We start from the raw sequence: 14,549 nt of genomic DNA on the forward strand, positions 1-14,549 counted from the left end.
CGGCGGACGGAAGCACGAGGTTCGAGGATCTCCATCCGGAGTCCCGGAAGATGTTTCTTGAAATCAAGTAAGGTTTCTTGGATATTCACATCTTTTGTTGTTTTGGTCAGGGCTTTGTAAATTTTAGCTGAGGAAGATTTGTTCTTTGCTTTTGGTTTTAGTCTGGAGATGTTCTTTATGGTGTTCTTTTGTGATGAACGTTTCTTCCTTCAGGGGTGGTTAAACCTGTAGAGTTCTCACCGCGCATCACACGTTCACAAGTGGTTAACACTGAGCGATGATAGCCTTAGGTTCTTTAACTATACTGACGAGAGAAATGAGATGAAGGTGTGATGTTGGGACCCAAGTATTCTTTTTTAAGGAGGGAAACAAAGGTGGATGCAAGAGCGAGAAGTAAGTCCAGTTTACAAGCCACTGACATGATACACTATAGGACGCCGAATAGTCCGTGATAGCAAGGGGCCGGCGTTGCCCATGACTCGTTGAAATTTAATTGTAGTGTAGTGAGAGATACCAGGCCCTCAACTTCAAGCTATCGCCCCGAGCTACAGTAACTATCTAATTCTTCATTGCTCGTGGGCATGCCAAAGGCTATCTTTTAAGTTGCTGAATTGTAATATGTACGAGAGATGGAGATTCTTCCTTATTGGAGACTTAGCTGCTTGTGCAATATACGAGAGCACAGCTGAAGGTGGCAGACAATACAAAACTTCATAGGAAGTCCTTTTTCAGAGTTAGCGCCAAGATGTTCTATACTGAGATTTAGTCTTAAGGAGGGGGAAAGCAATTATTTTGCTTATTCTTTTGGTTTGGGACTGGAACAGCAGACCCAGTAGGTTGCGAGTGTGCGATTTACTACCTCATTTTGACCATTGACCTACAGTGGCAGGATGAGCCAAGATTGAGATGATCACATTCAGATGTTAAGGAATTCCTCCAATGTGAGCTGGTGAACAAAAACATCATGATCTGAACCAGAGGCTTTTGGAATGCCATACAGCTTATATATGCTGTTAATGTTATCGAATTGATCCAGGTCCGCTCCGTTGGCATAGCTGCTCCCCTAATTCACTCTGTTGGAGACCCATGAGAGAACGGCTTGTTAGGACATTCTGTTGCAAAACAAAAACACTTTGTTTTGTTAATATTGGCAAGCTAATAACTGGCCTAATTATCCGAGACCTCACCCATGAATTAGAACCTTTTACAAGCTGGTATTTAAGTCTTCAAGAAAAGCCTAGGGTTTCTTGTGGATTGGTTTATCTTATGCTTAGATATGAAAAGATAGCTATATAATCATGGACTCGATTGTAGGATTCATTGAATGATACTGTTATGACTAACTCTGTCCATCGTTGAAAATTCAAGAAGAAAATTCAATAATTCATTGATTTTAACATAAATCAACTAATTGTAGACGTCTAAAAATGTCTATAGGTGTCCGCATACAGCTCGAGACGGAGAGAAGATGACGAACGTCGTTATCCGAGTCTAGGAGGATTATCTGACGCCAACAAGTGCATGAACCAGAATAACGAACCAACTGTGTCTCGTACGCTCACCGGCCACCTCCAATTGGCCGTCACACCTGTCGATCAGCCCGCGCGCGTCAGTCAGCTCGGGCGCGTCAGTCAGCTCGGTCAGCCCGCGCCGACCCGCGCCCCCCGCGGGTCAGTAGGGCGTATCGCGCAGTTCCGACCCCTAAACGCGTTTTCGACGGTTTTGAGCAGTTTTCTCGGGATTTATCCGTTTTAGGGGTTCTTAACTGACTTGATATTATCCACAAACGTGATTAGATCGTTATTGACTGAAGATAAGACTAAATCACTCATTCTTATCTAAATACCCCCAACCGAAGCCTATAAATACAGGCCTCGGGGCTCATTTCACAGGACGGACATCAAAAGGGCGAAACGCTGCCGAATTGGAGAGTGAAGCCATAAATTTACAGCGAGGGTTAGCAGATCTTAGCGAATTCCTGTGCATAAACAGTGGAGTTCGAGAGATCTGAGACTCATCCCCTATTCCTCCGGATTTAAGCTTAGTCTTAAATCTTGAGAAGAGTCGTGATCTCGCTTGGTCAGGATCATCACTTCAGCGATTACTTCCTTCGTGAAGTAAGAGCTTTGATCAACTTAAACTGTCGACTGGATCTGATCCGTGGTGGTCCACGGATATTAACGCCCCCGGCACAAGCGAAGTTCTCACGCAAGCAGCGGGTGATAAACATCCGTTGCGCTGTTTAACAAGAGTTGTATTATTTTACATTTTCATTGTATAAGTCGATCTTATAAAAAGATCTACTTTTCTTGTTTATTTGAGTTTATTGTAACGACCAAAGTTGTAATAGATTCAAGGCAATGAAAACATCAACTTTTGACTCAAACACTAATGTCTAACTATAACTTGCATATTTCTAGATAACATTAAAGGAAATTTCTATTAAGTATCAAATTTTAATACTATGAGAAGACTTGGACATTTTTTTTCTTTTCCTGTTTTTCATGGTTACTGTACTACTAGCCTGTGACAATAACCTATTTCTGTTTCCCTTCATTTGCTACTTTGTGATCCTCCAAATGAAAATTGTTCCTTATCAAAAAGGCTAAGAAACGTGTTTTATAAGTTAGTTTTATTTAGGTTATAGGTTAGTTCAGATGCCTTTTCATTCATTCCATTCGTTCCTTTTTATGGAGAAATATTTTGATCTTTGTGCACCACTTACCAAGGCTTGTGTCCTGATTTTCCTTTTTGACGACTTCCCCAATACAAGTTCACAACTAGGCTCAAAAGTAAAGTGTGCTGCAGTTTCGCTTAAATATTTGCTTAATCTTAGGTGAAAGTGATTTAATGGGGTTGACTATCACAGAATTTTAATAACAACATAGATATATGCAAATTCATCATTTCTGTATTAAGGTGGATAATCTATTGGGTAGCAATGATTGTTTTTTAGGTTGAGCCTTATTCCTTCAATCTGTGATATCTATATCCCTGTATAAGAATGAGTGCCGGATCACAATTCTTCATTTGCTTTGTCACATCTTCCTTTCTATTTTATCCACGTATATAACATATATTGATAAGGTGTACAAGTTTTAGTGCGTTTCCTCTACTGACTTGCTTTTAGGAATAAATAAAGAAATTCCTTATTCTTTTTTGAGTTATTATGGATACTTCTTTTGAGAGAATGGCACTTTCATCATTTCTCCCTTCCTCTATGAAAAAAAAATTGGACTGTAAAAAAAAATCCTCCTATTGGCGGGATTTTGTTAGGTTGAAACTTTTAACTGTTGTATAAGTTACTGTTTACAAATGTGCTACTATGTAATTGCTGCGTTCTAAGAAAAACAAGCTCAGAGAGAGATTGTTGAGATCAGGTGGAGACCAAACCTCCGCAGGCGAGCGGAGCTGCAGGCGAGGCGAGCTCGAAGTCGCGGCGGCTTCAGGCGAAGTCGAAGACGCGCAGGTGAGCTCGAGCTTTGGGCGAACGCGATGGTGGCTTTGGGCGAACGCGACCCTCGCTCGACGAACGCGACCTCGTCCGACGCGGACGCCACTCGACCACTCCGACCCCTCCCGCGTTCCCCACCCACATCCGCACACACCCTCACACACCCACAAAACTACCCGAAAAAAACAAAAAACCCCCAAAAAAAAAAACAAACAACGCAAAACCACCACAGTCGAGAACATACACACAGTGGAAGGAACAAAAGAACACAACCAATAAGCTGTCGCCACAACACAACAAAGACGCAATTCAAGCAAACTGTCTCGAAGTTCGGAAGAAAACACTAATAAACAACCAAAACACCACCAAAGAACAGAAAATCAAACTACCTAAACCCAAGCTAGACACCAAAGTTCTCTTATCCAAAAATCAGATTTATCTATCTGGCCAGACGATCGACCATCAAACGGCAGTAAGCGCTCGTAAATCCCAAACAAAAAAACACCTTTAATCGCACGCAGCGTAATCCCCCCAACAAAATCAAAATCGGACAAGACAGTGAATTTCTATTCACAGCCTAAATCGTGTTATTGAGGAAGGAGATAAAGTAAGGATTTAACAGAAAGGAGAGAGAGCACAAAAGAGAAAAGGGATTTTATTAGTGGGTTATTGAACAGCTCGTAGCTACAGTGTTTTTGGAGATAAATCCACAGTTTAAGGGAATTTGCTCTTGCATTCTGTAATCTTCTTCGTATACGAAAACCACAAAAGAATATCCAATGAAGATGACATTGACCAATGATAAAGTAGAGAAAAACAAAGAAAATAACAACAAAGAGTATAACGGCAAACAAAAACGACAAAAAAAAAAAAGTAGGAAAAACAAACAACATATGAAAAAACAACAACACAAAAAACAAAAAAAACAAACCACAAATAAAAACCACACAAATAAGAACACCAACAACCACCAAACAAAAAAGCTTCGCATACAATATCATAGATGTAAACCCTTATATTACTTAATTACATGCACCGTTTCTGTCTCGACAAATATACGGGGAAGAATATAAATAACCACTCGACACCGCAAAACGTCCACTAAAAAACCCAACACATCCCCTAATACCCAAACAAAAAAAATAAAAGAAGTTAATCAAGCAGCGTAAGAAAAGATCTAGAGGACATCGATATCAGTGGAAACAGCCATTGAGAAGAGATGAGAAGGAAAAGGTGAGAATAACGAGAAGTTGAATGGATCAGATTTTCGATTAACTTGGAATAACATGAAGACATGAAAGAGATATAATACTGTATCAAAAAAAATACTAAGTATCACAACACACTCATCATCGGGGAAGAAACGGCGGAAGGGTATGAAGCAAGAAGAATTGGAATCTTCTGGACGAAAAGCCTCGGGTTTTGTTGAGCGTTAAACATTAACGAGAAGCTAATAGATTGGTCTATAACACTATTGCAAAGGAGAAGAACAGCTGGGTCAGTTATGACAGAATCTCAACAAATATGTATGAGAAGCCATCAGACCATTAACAATAACGTCCATAGTTGAATAGGCCGGAGAACTATTGCTTAATAATCTGGACTAAAAATAGGCGGAAGGTGCAAAAATTGAAGTAAAACAACATCATCTCAAAGAAATCATATAAAAAATCACAATTATCGATCAACATAAAAAGTTCGTTAGAGAATCATTATGGTTCTAGATGAGCAAACGTTGACCCGGGCGTTGACTCTCACTTATATGTACTTCCGCTACCAGAGAGTTGGAACGTACAATCACCCACAAACCACAGTCACAAGGGAGCAAGTAGATCGATCGGCAAAGAAAATTATTAAGTTCGAACGACGTTCGTCAAAACACAAAAGATCAATGGTCATCTCAAGTGAGGAAGCATACGAACAACGAAGAGACCCGGGTGAAGCTACAATCTCAGTATTGACAACACATACAGAATCAAAAGAGCGCTAGACAAGACACTCACCGGAGCAAACTGCTCAAGATGACTAGGAGATCAAATCCAGATCCAACACGTCCATACGCAAGGCTATGAGTGTTGGAAGAGCGGGAAACGGGTAAACAAAAGAATCAATGAAGCAAGAGAGTGCAAAGGTCAAAAAAAAGAAGAAAGTGGAGTGACAGAGCAAAGCGATGTTGAATTTGGCCATCCACTCCAGAGAGAAAAAATGATAAGCGAACTGAGTATGCTCTTTGGAGAGCAAAGATGAGTCCTTGGGTGTTCGGAAAAAACATCAGAAAAACAGGAGAATACATTCCAATCGCATATCATCCTCCAGAAGATAATCATCGAGAGTCGTAAGAATCCCAACAAAACAAAAGGAAAAACCCTTAAACGGCATTATAATAACCTATGGTGACGATCAAGGACTGTGAGAGCATTAATTGGCAAAGGTGTAAGTGAAAAATTAAGCTGGAAGTGAAGAGCTAGTATAAAGGCAGCTAGAGGATCGTCAGCGTATAAAAATTCCCAGAACCAAAAAAAGAAACCATAAGAAAAGACAGGAACTCTTAATCTCAGTAAAAGATCAGCTAGGCTAAGCATAGACAGCATCACAAGGACTTTCCATGGCGATAGACTGATGATTCGAAGAGCAAGACAATGAATAGATACTGTACAAAGAGCAGGAATGAACGAGCTGACAATACAAAAACACCAACCACCAAGAAACCCCCACACAACCCAATCACCCACACCACAGAAGGAAAAAAAAACCAAAACAATAAACGAAAAAAAAAAAAGAAATAGAAAAACTGATATTACCTGAGAAGCAGAGTGCAGCGTTGTTGAATCTCAAGCTGCAGCATGGAAATGAAGACCTACTCAAAGACTGAGGGGAACCCAGACGACCTGCACAGGTATCATCGAGTGACAAGGGGATGAACAAAATATGCACAACCAAACCACACCCCATAATCAGGGAAAAAAGACAAACTCCCAGGTTTAAACAGCTAGAGATTGATAAGGATGTGGTGGAAGAATGCTATACTTGGAAGAAGAAGAAAGTCAGGCTTTCAGACAATGGCATGCGACCCTAGGAAGCAGAAGCTAGAAGCTTGTTCACCAGGATGTTTGGGACAACACCCGCGCGTCGATTTGGTGGGAACCTACTTCGTGACTTTATTGATGTGATACACTCTCCGGAAAGTATGGGTCTACTTTCTGAGAAAAGTCAGAAGTGTTTGAGGCTTTCAGAAGATGGAAAGCCATGGTCGAGAATGAGAGGGTTTGCAGGGTAAAGAAAACTCAGAACAGGAAAATGGTGGTGAGTATGAAGACACCAATTCAAAAGTTCTCTATGAGCACGGTATCAGAATGGAGATGGACGTGCCCGCCCGCCTCAGCACAACCCCCGATGGATAGTGGCTGAAGCGCATGAATAGAAGTTGACAGACCCGCAGACGCCCAAGAAGCCATCTCGCAAATCGATAGCAATAAGCGTAATCATCCGACGCATGTTCTGGGCAGAAGCAGTCAACACAGCAGCTTACTTAATCAACCGAGATCCATCGGTTCTATTGGAGCACAGAATACTAGAAGATGTATGGTGCGGAAAGGAGGTAACCCTCTCACATCTCAAAGTTTTCGGTTGTGTAGCTTATGGGCATATAAGTGATCAAGGCAGGAATGAGCCTGATCCCAAGTCTAAGAAATGCACATTCATCGGGTATGGTGAAGACGAGTTCGGCTACCGCATTTGGGACAACGAAAACAAGAAGGTGATCAGGTGCAGAGATGTGACATTCAACGAGAAGGTGATGTACAAGGACCTGCACAAGACAGATGACGGTGACTCAGAGAGCGAGTCAACATTTGTAGATGCAGATAAAATTCTGGATAACCTCTCGGAAGAACCCAATGCAGAAGGTCCTCAGCCAGAAGAGCCTGTTGGACAGAACGGTGCGCAGGAGCCCGACGCACCAGCTCCGATATTGAGGAGAAGTACTCGTCCTCCCGTGCCTAACAGCAGATACAGCTGACAAATGGAGGGGAGTCTGAAAGCTTTGATGAAGCTTGTCAGAGTGGAGATGCGAGCAAGTGGGAGTTTGCTGCGAAAGAAGAGAAGAAATCTCTGATCTCCAACCAGACATGGGGACTAGCTGAGTTGCCCATAGGGAAGAAGGCACGTCACAACAAGTGGGTGTATCGAGTGAAAAAAGAGCAGAATGGTTCCAGAAGATACAGAGCCCGATGAGTTGTCAAAGGATTTCAACAGAATATCCAAGGAAGAAAGGATCCAGCGGATATGTTAACAAAGACGGTGACAGTTCAGAAACTGGAGTTGTGCGCAACTTCAGTTGGCCTTCATGCATAGATGATGAGGGCGGAGCCACACAAGAGAGGAGCTTGATGGGATAGCCTGTTGTCGTCAGTTTGATCTCCAAGTGGGAGATTGTTAAGATCAGGTGGAGACCAAACCTCCGCAGGCAAGCGGAGCTGCAGGCGAGGCGAGCTCGAAGTCGCGGCGGCTTCAGGCGAAGTCGAAGACGCGCAGGTGAGCTCGAGCTGGGCGAACGCGATGGTGGCTTTGGGCGAACGCGACCCTCGACACCGACCCCCGCGTTCGCCTCCCACCCTCGCGTCGGACATCCGCTGGCGACAGGCTGTCGCCAGCCCACGAATTCCAGCCTGTCTCGTTCGGCTATAAAAACCCCCCGATGCCCTAGCTCCAGTTGCTCTTCCTCCCCTCGTTTTTCTCTGGCGGCGGATCCCCCTAACGCAGTAGCGTTCCCCCCCTTTAACGCAGCAGCGTTCTCTCAAATCGCAGCAGCGATTTCTAATCTCCAGCTCTCAAATAGTGTTTTGAGGGGAGATAAAGAAAGGATTTAAGAAGAGAGAGAAAAGAGAAAAAGGGATTTTATAGTGGGTATTAACACTGTAGCTACAGTGTTCAATTTGAGAGATCCCAGTTTAGGGATTTGCTCTTGATTTATAATTTCTTGTTAGATTAATAAGAAATTGACTGTGTGGCTCCCGAGGACGTAGGCAGTTGCCGAACCTCGTAAATCTTGTGTACTGTTCTCTATTCTGCGTTTCTGTTGCATTAGGGGTTTAGGCGTTAAATCCCCAAGAGAGAGAGAGAGAGAGAGAGAGAGAGAGAGCGAGAGAGAGAGAGAGAGAGAGAGAGAGAGTTTTCAGGTCGTCTATTCTTATCATCTCATGAATGAGATTGTCTACCCTCAGCCTGCTGCTGAGTAACATTTGTACTCTGTAAGCTGGTTTTCTTCAGTTGGTCACTAAACAGCAGGTTCATTGTTAGGCTTTGGTTTGGTCAATGTCATAATATAATTTTTATCTGCATGTTGAAGATAACTCGATACACTTTTCTTTCACTATAAACAATGATTGCTTTGTTAATAATTCATATTTATGCAAAAAATGGAGTCAGTTTCTACCTGTGAAAACAGAAATATAAAGAAAGGTGTGAAGATGCTTGTGGTTCTCTGGAGGTTTTTGAATCCAGTACATTAGCATTGAATGATTCTAATTTTGCAGTGAGCGGATTCAGCAATACAAGGATGAAAGTGAAACAGTAGATCGGTGTGAAAGGCTCTATGGTACATTTGGTGATAAATTTGATATTGAAGTTGAACGGACCAGTCAGGTTCTCTTTTCTATTATATTTATATTTACATGTTTATAATTTACTCCACTCATCTTACATTCTCTCATTTTTTTAGTCTCTAGTTTTATGGTCGCTCTATTGTTTATTAAATCTTGCCTCTAATCACTTTTCTGCCCCTTTGAAACCAAGGTAAGTATTTATGCATCTTTTAAGCAGCACCGTTGCAAATAAATTCTGGACTATATACTTAAAGAGAAGAAGCAATAGGGTAAAAAGATGATATTTTACCAATTTAGCTTAATGCTGGTCAACCTGGGCCAACTGTTAAGTCAGACAGTTAAAACAAGTATTGAGTACTAAATTAGCCACCAAACAAATTACTGTATGTGGTTCGAAACCAATGTTCATCACTAATTGGTTAATCAACAATGACTATGTGAACCTGAAAGCTAGTTTTATACAGACAAGTTGGACAATGATGGAACCTCTTGATGATGAACAAGAGAGCAAAACTAAAGTGAATGAAAACCCTAATTCATTATGAGATCTCTTGGGCTTTATATAGGCCCCTACAAAAATTACAAATAAGTCCCTAATAATACTAATATGTCAACACTCCTCCTCAAGATGGGCGAAAGATATCTATTAAGCCCATCTTGTCACATCCTCTAATCATATCTACTGAGCTGAGTCCTTTAGTCAGACAATCTGCTGCCTGGTCCTTAGTCGAAACATGACTTAGCTCCAGTAGTCCACTATCCAACTTCTCTTTGATGAAGAACCTATCGATCTCGATGTGTTTGGTTCTATCATGCTGCACTGGGTTGTTGGCAATACTGATAGCTGACTTGTTGTCACACCATAACTTCATCTTAGCTCCTTGATCCAGCTTCAGCTCCACCAGCATACTCTTCAACCATAGCAACTCAGCAACTCCTAAGGCCATAGCTCTATACTCTGCCTCAGCTGTCGATCTCGCCACCACTGACTGCTTCTTGCTCTTCCACGAGACTAAGTTACCTCCTATAAAGATGCAGTATCCTGAGGTGGACCTCCTGTCATCAGCACAGCTAGCCCAGTCAAAGTCGCAATAACCATCGATGTTTACATGTCCATTCTTTCTGAATATCAGCCCCTTTCCGGGGGCACTCTTTAAATATCTCAGAATCTGGTACACAGCGTCCATATGACCCTTCCTCGGATCGTGCATGTAGCGACTCACCACGCTTACTGCAAAAGAGATATCAGGACGTGTGTGACTCAAATAGATCAGCCTTCCCACCAACCTCTGATATCTGTCACGATCAACTGGTTCTCCAGCCTTAGCACCTAGCTTGAACTTCTGGTCGATCGGTGTAGTTGCAGGTTTGCATCCTAACATCCCTGTCTCTTTGAGAAGATCCAGTGCATACTTTCTCTGGGATAGGACGATCCCCTCCGCTCCTCGAGCTATCTCTATTCCAAGAAAGTATCTAAGCAAGCCAAGATCTTTCACCTCGAATTCCTTACCCAGTCTCACTTTGAGTTGGGCAATCTCCTTCTCATCATCCCCTGTAATAATCATATCATCCACATATACCGCAAGCATAGTAATGTGGCCTCCACTTCGTCGAAAGAACACTGTATGGTCGGCGTTGATCTGTTGGTATTTTATACCAATCATAGCCCTTCTGAATCTGTCGAACCAAGCACGGGGAGATTGCTTCAGACCATAGAGAGATTTCTTCAATCTGCAGACCTTTCCTACTGTCTGATCTGTACCAAATCCTGGTGGTATCTCCATGTATACCTCCTCCACTAGATCTCCATGAAGAAATGCATTCTTCACATCTAGTTGATGTAGCTTCCATCCACCATTTACTGCCAGAGATATTAAGGTCCGAACAGTGCTCATCTTCGCCACCGGTGCAAAAGTCTCATCATAATCGATGCCATATGTCTGACTATACCCTTTTGCCACCAGGCGAGCCTTGTAGCGCTCAACTTGTCCATCTGGATTCTGCTTCACAGTGAAGACCCACTTGCATCCAACTGCTCTCTTTCCTTCTGGTAACTTTACTAGCTCCCAAGTGCGGTTCTTCTCTAGAGCTCCTAGCTCCTCGTGCATAGCCGCTTTCCATTTTGGGTCCTTCTTAGCAACCTGCCAATTGTTAGGTATAGTAACAGAGTCCAATGATGCAATGAATGCTCCATATGCAGGGTGGATACTAGAATATGATACATACTGGGCAAGATCCCAACCATATCTATCGGGAGGATGTCCCGCATTACTGCGAGTAGTCCTCCGTACTGATATTGGTGTGGGAGGAGTAGGGAGAGGAATGTTATCAGTAGGAATGTTATCACCTTGGGATGAAATTGGTGATGGTGTAGGAATTTCAGGAGTCGGGGTAGGCGTTGGCAAGAGACTTAGCAGCACTAGTGGCACTGTAGGTACTGCTCCTGCAATTTGTTTGCCCTTCCTACTATAGGTTAGTAGCTCCCCCTGAATAGTGGGCCTAACACCTCTTGTCTTATTTTCCTTTTCTTCGTGATTCTCCTGCTCCTCCTCAACCAACTTCTCATTTTCCTTTTTTTCGTGATTCTCCTGCTCCTCCTCAACCAACTCTCCCTCCCAAGGAATCGCTACAGAAATGGATTTCTCCACATTGTTCTCCGGTCTCTCACTATTCTCCTCCTCTCGCCCCATACTTCTAGTATTGGGCGAGTTACCAGCAGATGAAGTTACCTTCTGGGTGTAATATGGCTCAAGTTCTCGAAAGTGCACATCCATGCTCACAAACAACCTTTTTTCCACCGGGCTCCAGCAAACATATCCCTTCTGAGTAGCAGAATATCCCACAAAGATACACTTCACAGCTCTAGGGGCAAGCTTCCCGACAGACGGCCTGTTGTCCTTCACAAAACACACACAGCCAAACACTTTGAGTGGAAGGATCCCACCATTATCTCCTTTCAATATCTCACACGGAGACTTCCAATCCAGCACTCTCGAGGGCATTCTGTTGATCAACGCTGCTGCGGTCAATACTGCTTGTCCCCATAATGTCTCTGGGACATTCATAGAGATCATCATGCTTCTAGCAACCTCTAAAAGATGTCTGTTCTTCCTTTCCGCTACCCCATTCTGTGCTGGAGTGTATGGACAGGTTGTCTGGTGATGTATTCCTTGAGCTGACAAATATTCTTCAAGGGCTCTGTTGGTATACTCTGTCCCATTATCTGACCTCAATACTTTCACCACTGCTCCGTATTGAGTCTGAACAGTCTTATGAAAATTTTGGAAGCACCCAAACACATCACTCTTATTCTTCATCAGGTATAACCAAGTAACACGAGAGAAGCAATCAATAAATGTAACAAAATATTTGTATCCATTCATAGAACTTGTGGAACAAGGCCCCCAAACATCTGAATGTACCAGGTCAAATGCATGAGAACTTCTATGACCAGAACTAACATAAGAGCTTCTAGTAAGCTTTCCCAACTCACATGCATCACACACAAGTTTCTGTTTATTTGCTTTCTCAAATAAAGAAGGATACAATCTACCTAAAACACTAAAGGATGAGTGTCCCAAACGCTGGTGATGGAGTATTAACTCATTTTCAGCACTCATTTTAGGTCCTACTCTTGCTTCCTCTATGACTGACACCAATGCTGAATCTAGCCCTTCACGATCCATATACCACAGTCCACTACGCCATGTGCCAGTCCCAAGTCTCCGCCCTGTCCCCTTTTCCTGGAAAATTACCTTGGGAATATCAAAAGAAACAATGCATTTTAGTTGGAGGATGATAGAACTAATGGACAAAAGATTGACTGGAAAAGAAGGAGCATGCAAAACATTGGACAAAGTTACAGAACCAGTACAATCGACTGTACCCTTACCAACCACCGGCTGAAATGTACCATCAGCTGTTTGAATACTATCAGGCGATGCTAAGTGAGTATATGATGAGAGCTCACTAGCATTACCTGTCACATGGCGAGATGCACCGGAGTCGACTATCCACTCTGATGATCTGTCGGGAGACATAGAAGCAAGAGCATGTATGTCATCAGTACCTTTGTTCGGATGAGCATAGGTAGCAGTGTTGCCTTTGACGAAGAACGAAGTAGATGCCTCCGCAGTCCCATTCCTCAAATCTCCATCCCCTGCTACTTGCTGTTTTTTTCTGAGTATCGTGAGGAGAGCACGATCCTCCTTTATAAAAACCACCTCAGCTTCTTCTTCTTCTGCTACTGTCAGATTTGCCCGATTCCCAGCTCCTCTTCCACCTCGTCGACCCCCACGGCCACGACCACGACCTCCGAACTGTCCACGTCCACCCGAATCTCCTTCCTTGGATGACTTGGTGCAAGCATGCCGTAGATGACCCACCGCACCACAGTTGTAGCACTGTCGGATCTCTCCCCTAGATCCAGTGTTGCTATTGGTTGCCAGTGCTGACTTCACCACAGGAAGTCCACCTGTCCCCGCCTGCAGCCGAATGCGAGTCTCCTCTTGGATCATAGCAGAGATAGCCTCCTCAAGCGTGGGAATCTTAGGCTGAGCTAGCAGCAATGCGATTCGCTGAGCGAACTCTGATGTCAATCCTTTAAGAAACACCATAGTCCTCTCTTGTAGAAAAGCTTCCCGCTCTTTACATCTTGGGTCCTTGCAGCTAGCCCGGGGAGAGAAATGATCATAATCCAGCCACAGGCGTTCCAACACTGTAGCATATTCCTGTACAGTCCTTTCTCCCTGGACTATGGCGTCGATCTCTCCTTTAATCTGGAATACCCTCAGGTTATTCCCTACTCCATCATACGTCCTCCTCAACTTCTCCCAGACGTCATTCATCTTCTCAATGCCATCTACCGTGGCGGCGATCGTCGGGACCAACGAGTTGAGAAGCCAGATGTACACCAACATATGAGTGGTCTTCCACTCATCTCTTCCCTCCGAGTCCTCCTCCGGTTCTGTCGCCTCTCCTGTCAAGTAACCCTCCAGGTTCCTCCCTGCAAGGGTGTATCTCACCCGTCGCGACCAGCTCAGGTACGTACTCGGTCCATCAAGCTTCAGATCGATGGTCGGAAGCTCCAACTTCTTCGATGATTTTGTCGCGCTCTCACCAACCGACAACTTCATCAGCTTCATCAAAGTTAACACCTCCATAGGGTTCAACTTCTTGATGATCTCCTCCATCGAACAGGCTTCAGACCCACTACCTGTTCACCTTCACTTCCGACTCTTGTTGTGTGCAGTAAAAATTTCGGCAGCACCTCTGCTGCACAACAAGAGTAGGATCTCAAAAAAAAAAATTCTCGTTTCTCAGAGGAAACAAGAACCAAACACAGTTATATATCTCATCGATGTGAGATATAAACTCTTCCTGTCATCAGTTCGAGGACTGAGTCGAGGGATCCCATGCCAAACTCTAGGTCTGACATAGCGCAGCAAGCGGCGGGGAGGTGGCAGCGGCTAGAGGGGTCAGGGAGGGGGTTC

At 43.5% G+C, this 14,549-nt stretch overlaps 1 protein-coding gene across 1 annotated transcript in view; it reads left to right on the forward strand.

Moving 5' to 3' along the window:
* LOC109834248 (nuclear pore complex protein NUP58-like) overlaps positions 7–14,549 on the forward strand; it is a 31,304-nt gene continuing 16,761 nt past the window's right edge. Inside the window, exons 1-2 of the mRNA XM_020402226.1 lie at positions 7–67; positions 8,989–9,097. Coding sequence (XP_020257815.1) covers positions 51–67; positions 8,989–9,097 — 126 coding nt within the window. The 5' untranslated portion in view covers positions 7–50. The remainder of the gene's footprint in view (positions 68–8,988; positions 9,098–14,549) is intronic.

This window comes from Asparagus officinalis, chromosome 3 (assembly GCF_001876935.1).
Source record: "Asparagus officinalis chromosome 3, Aspof.V1, whole genome shotgun sequence".
Classification (NCBI taxonomy): Eukaryota; Viridiplantae; Streptophyta; class Magnoliopsida; order Asparagales; family Asparagaceae; genus Asparagus; species Asparagus officinalis.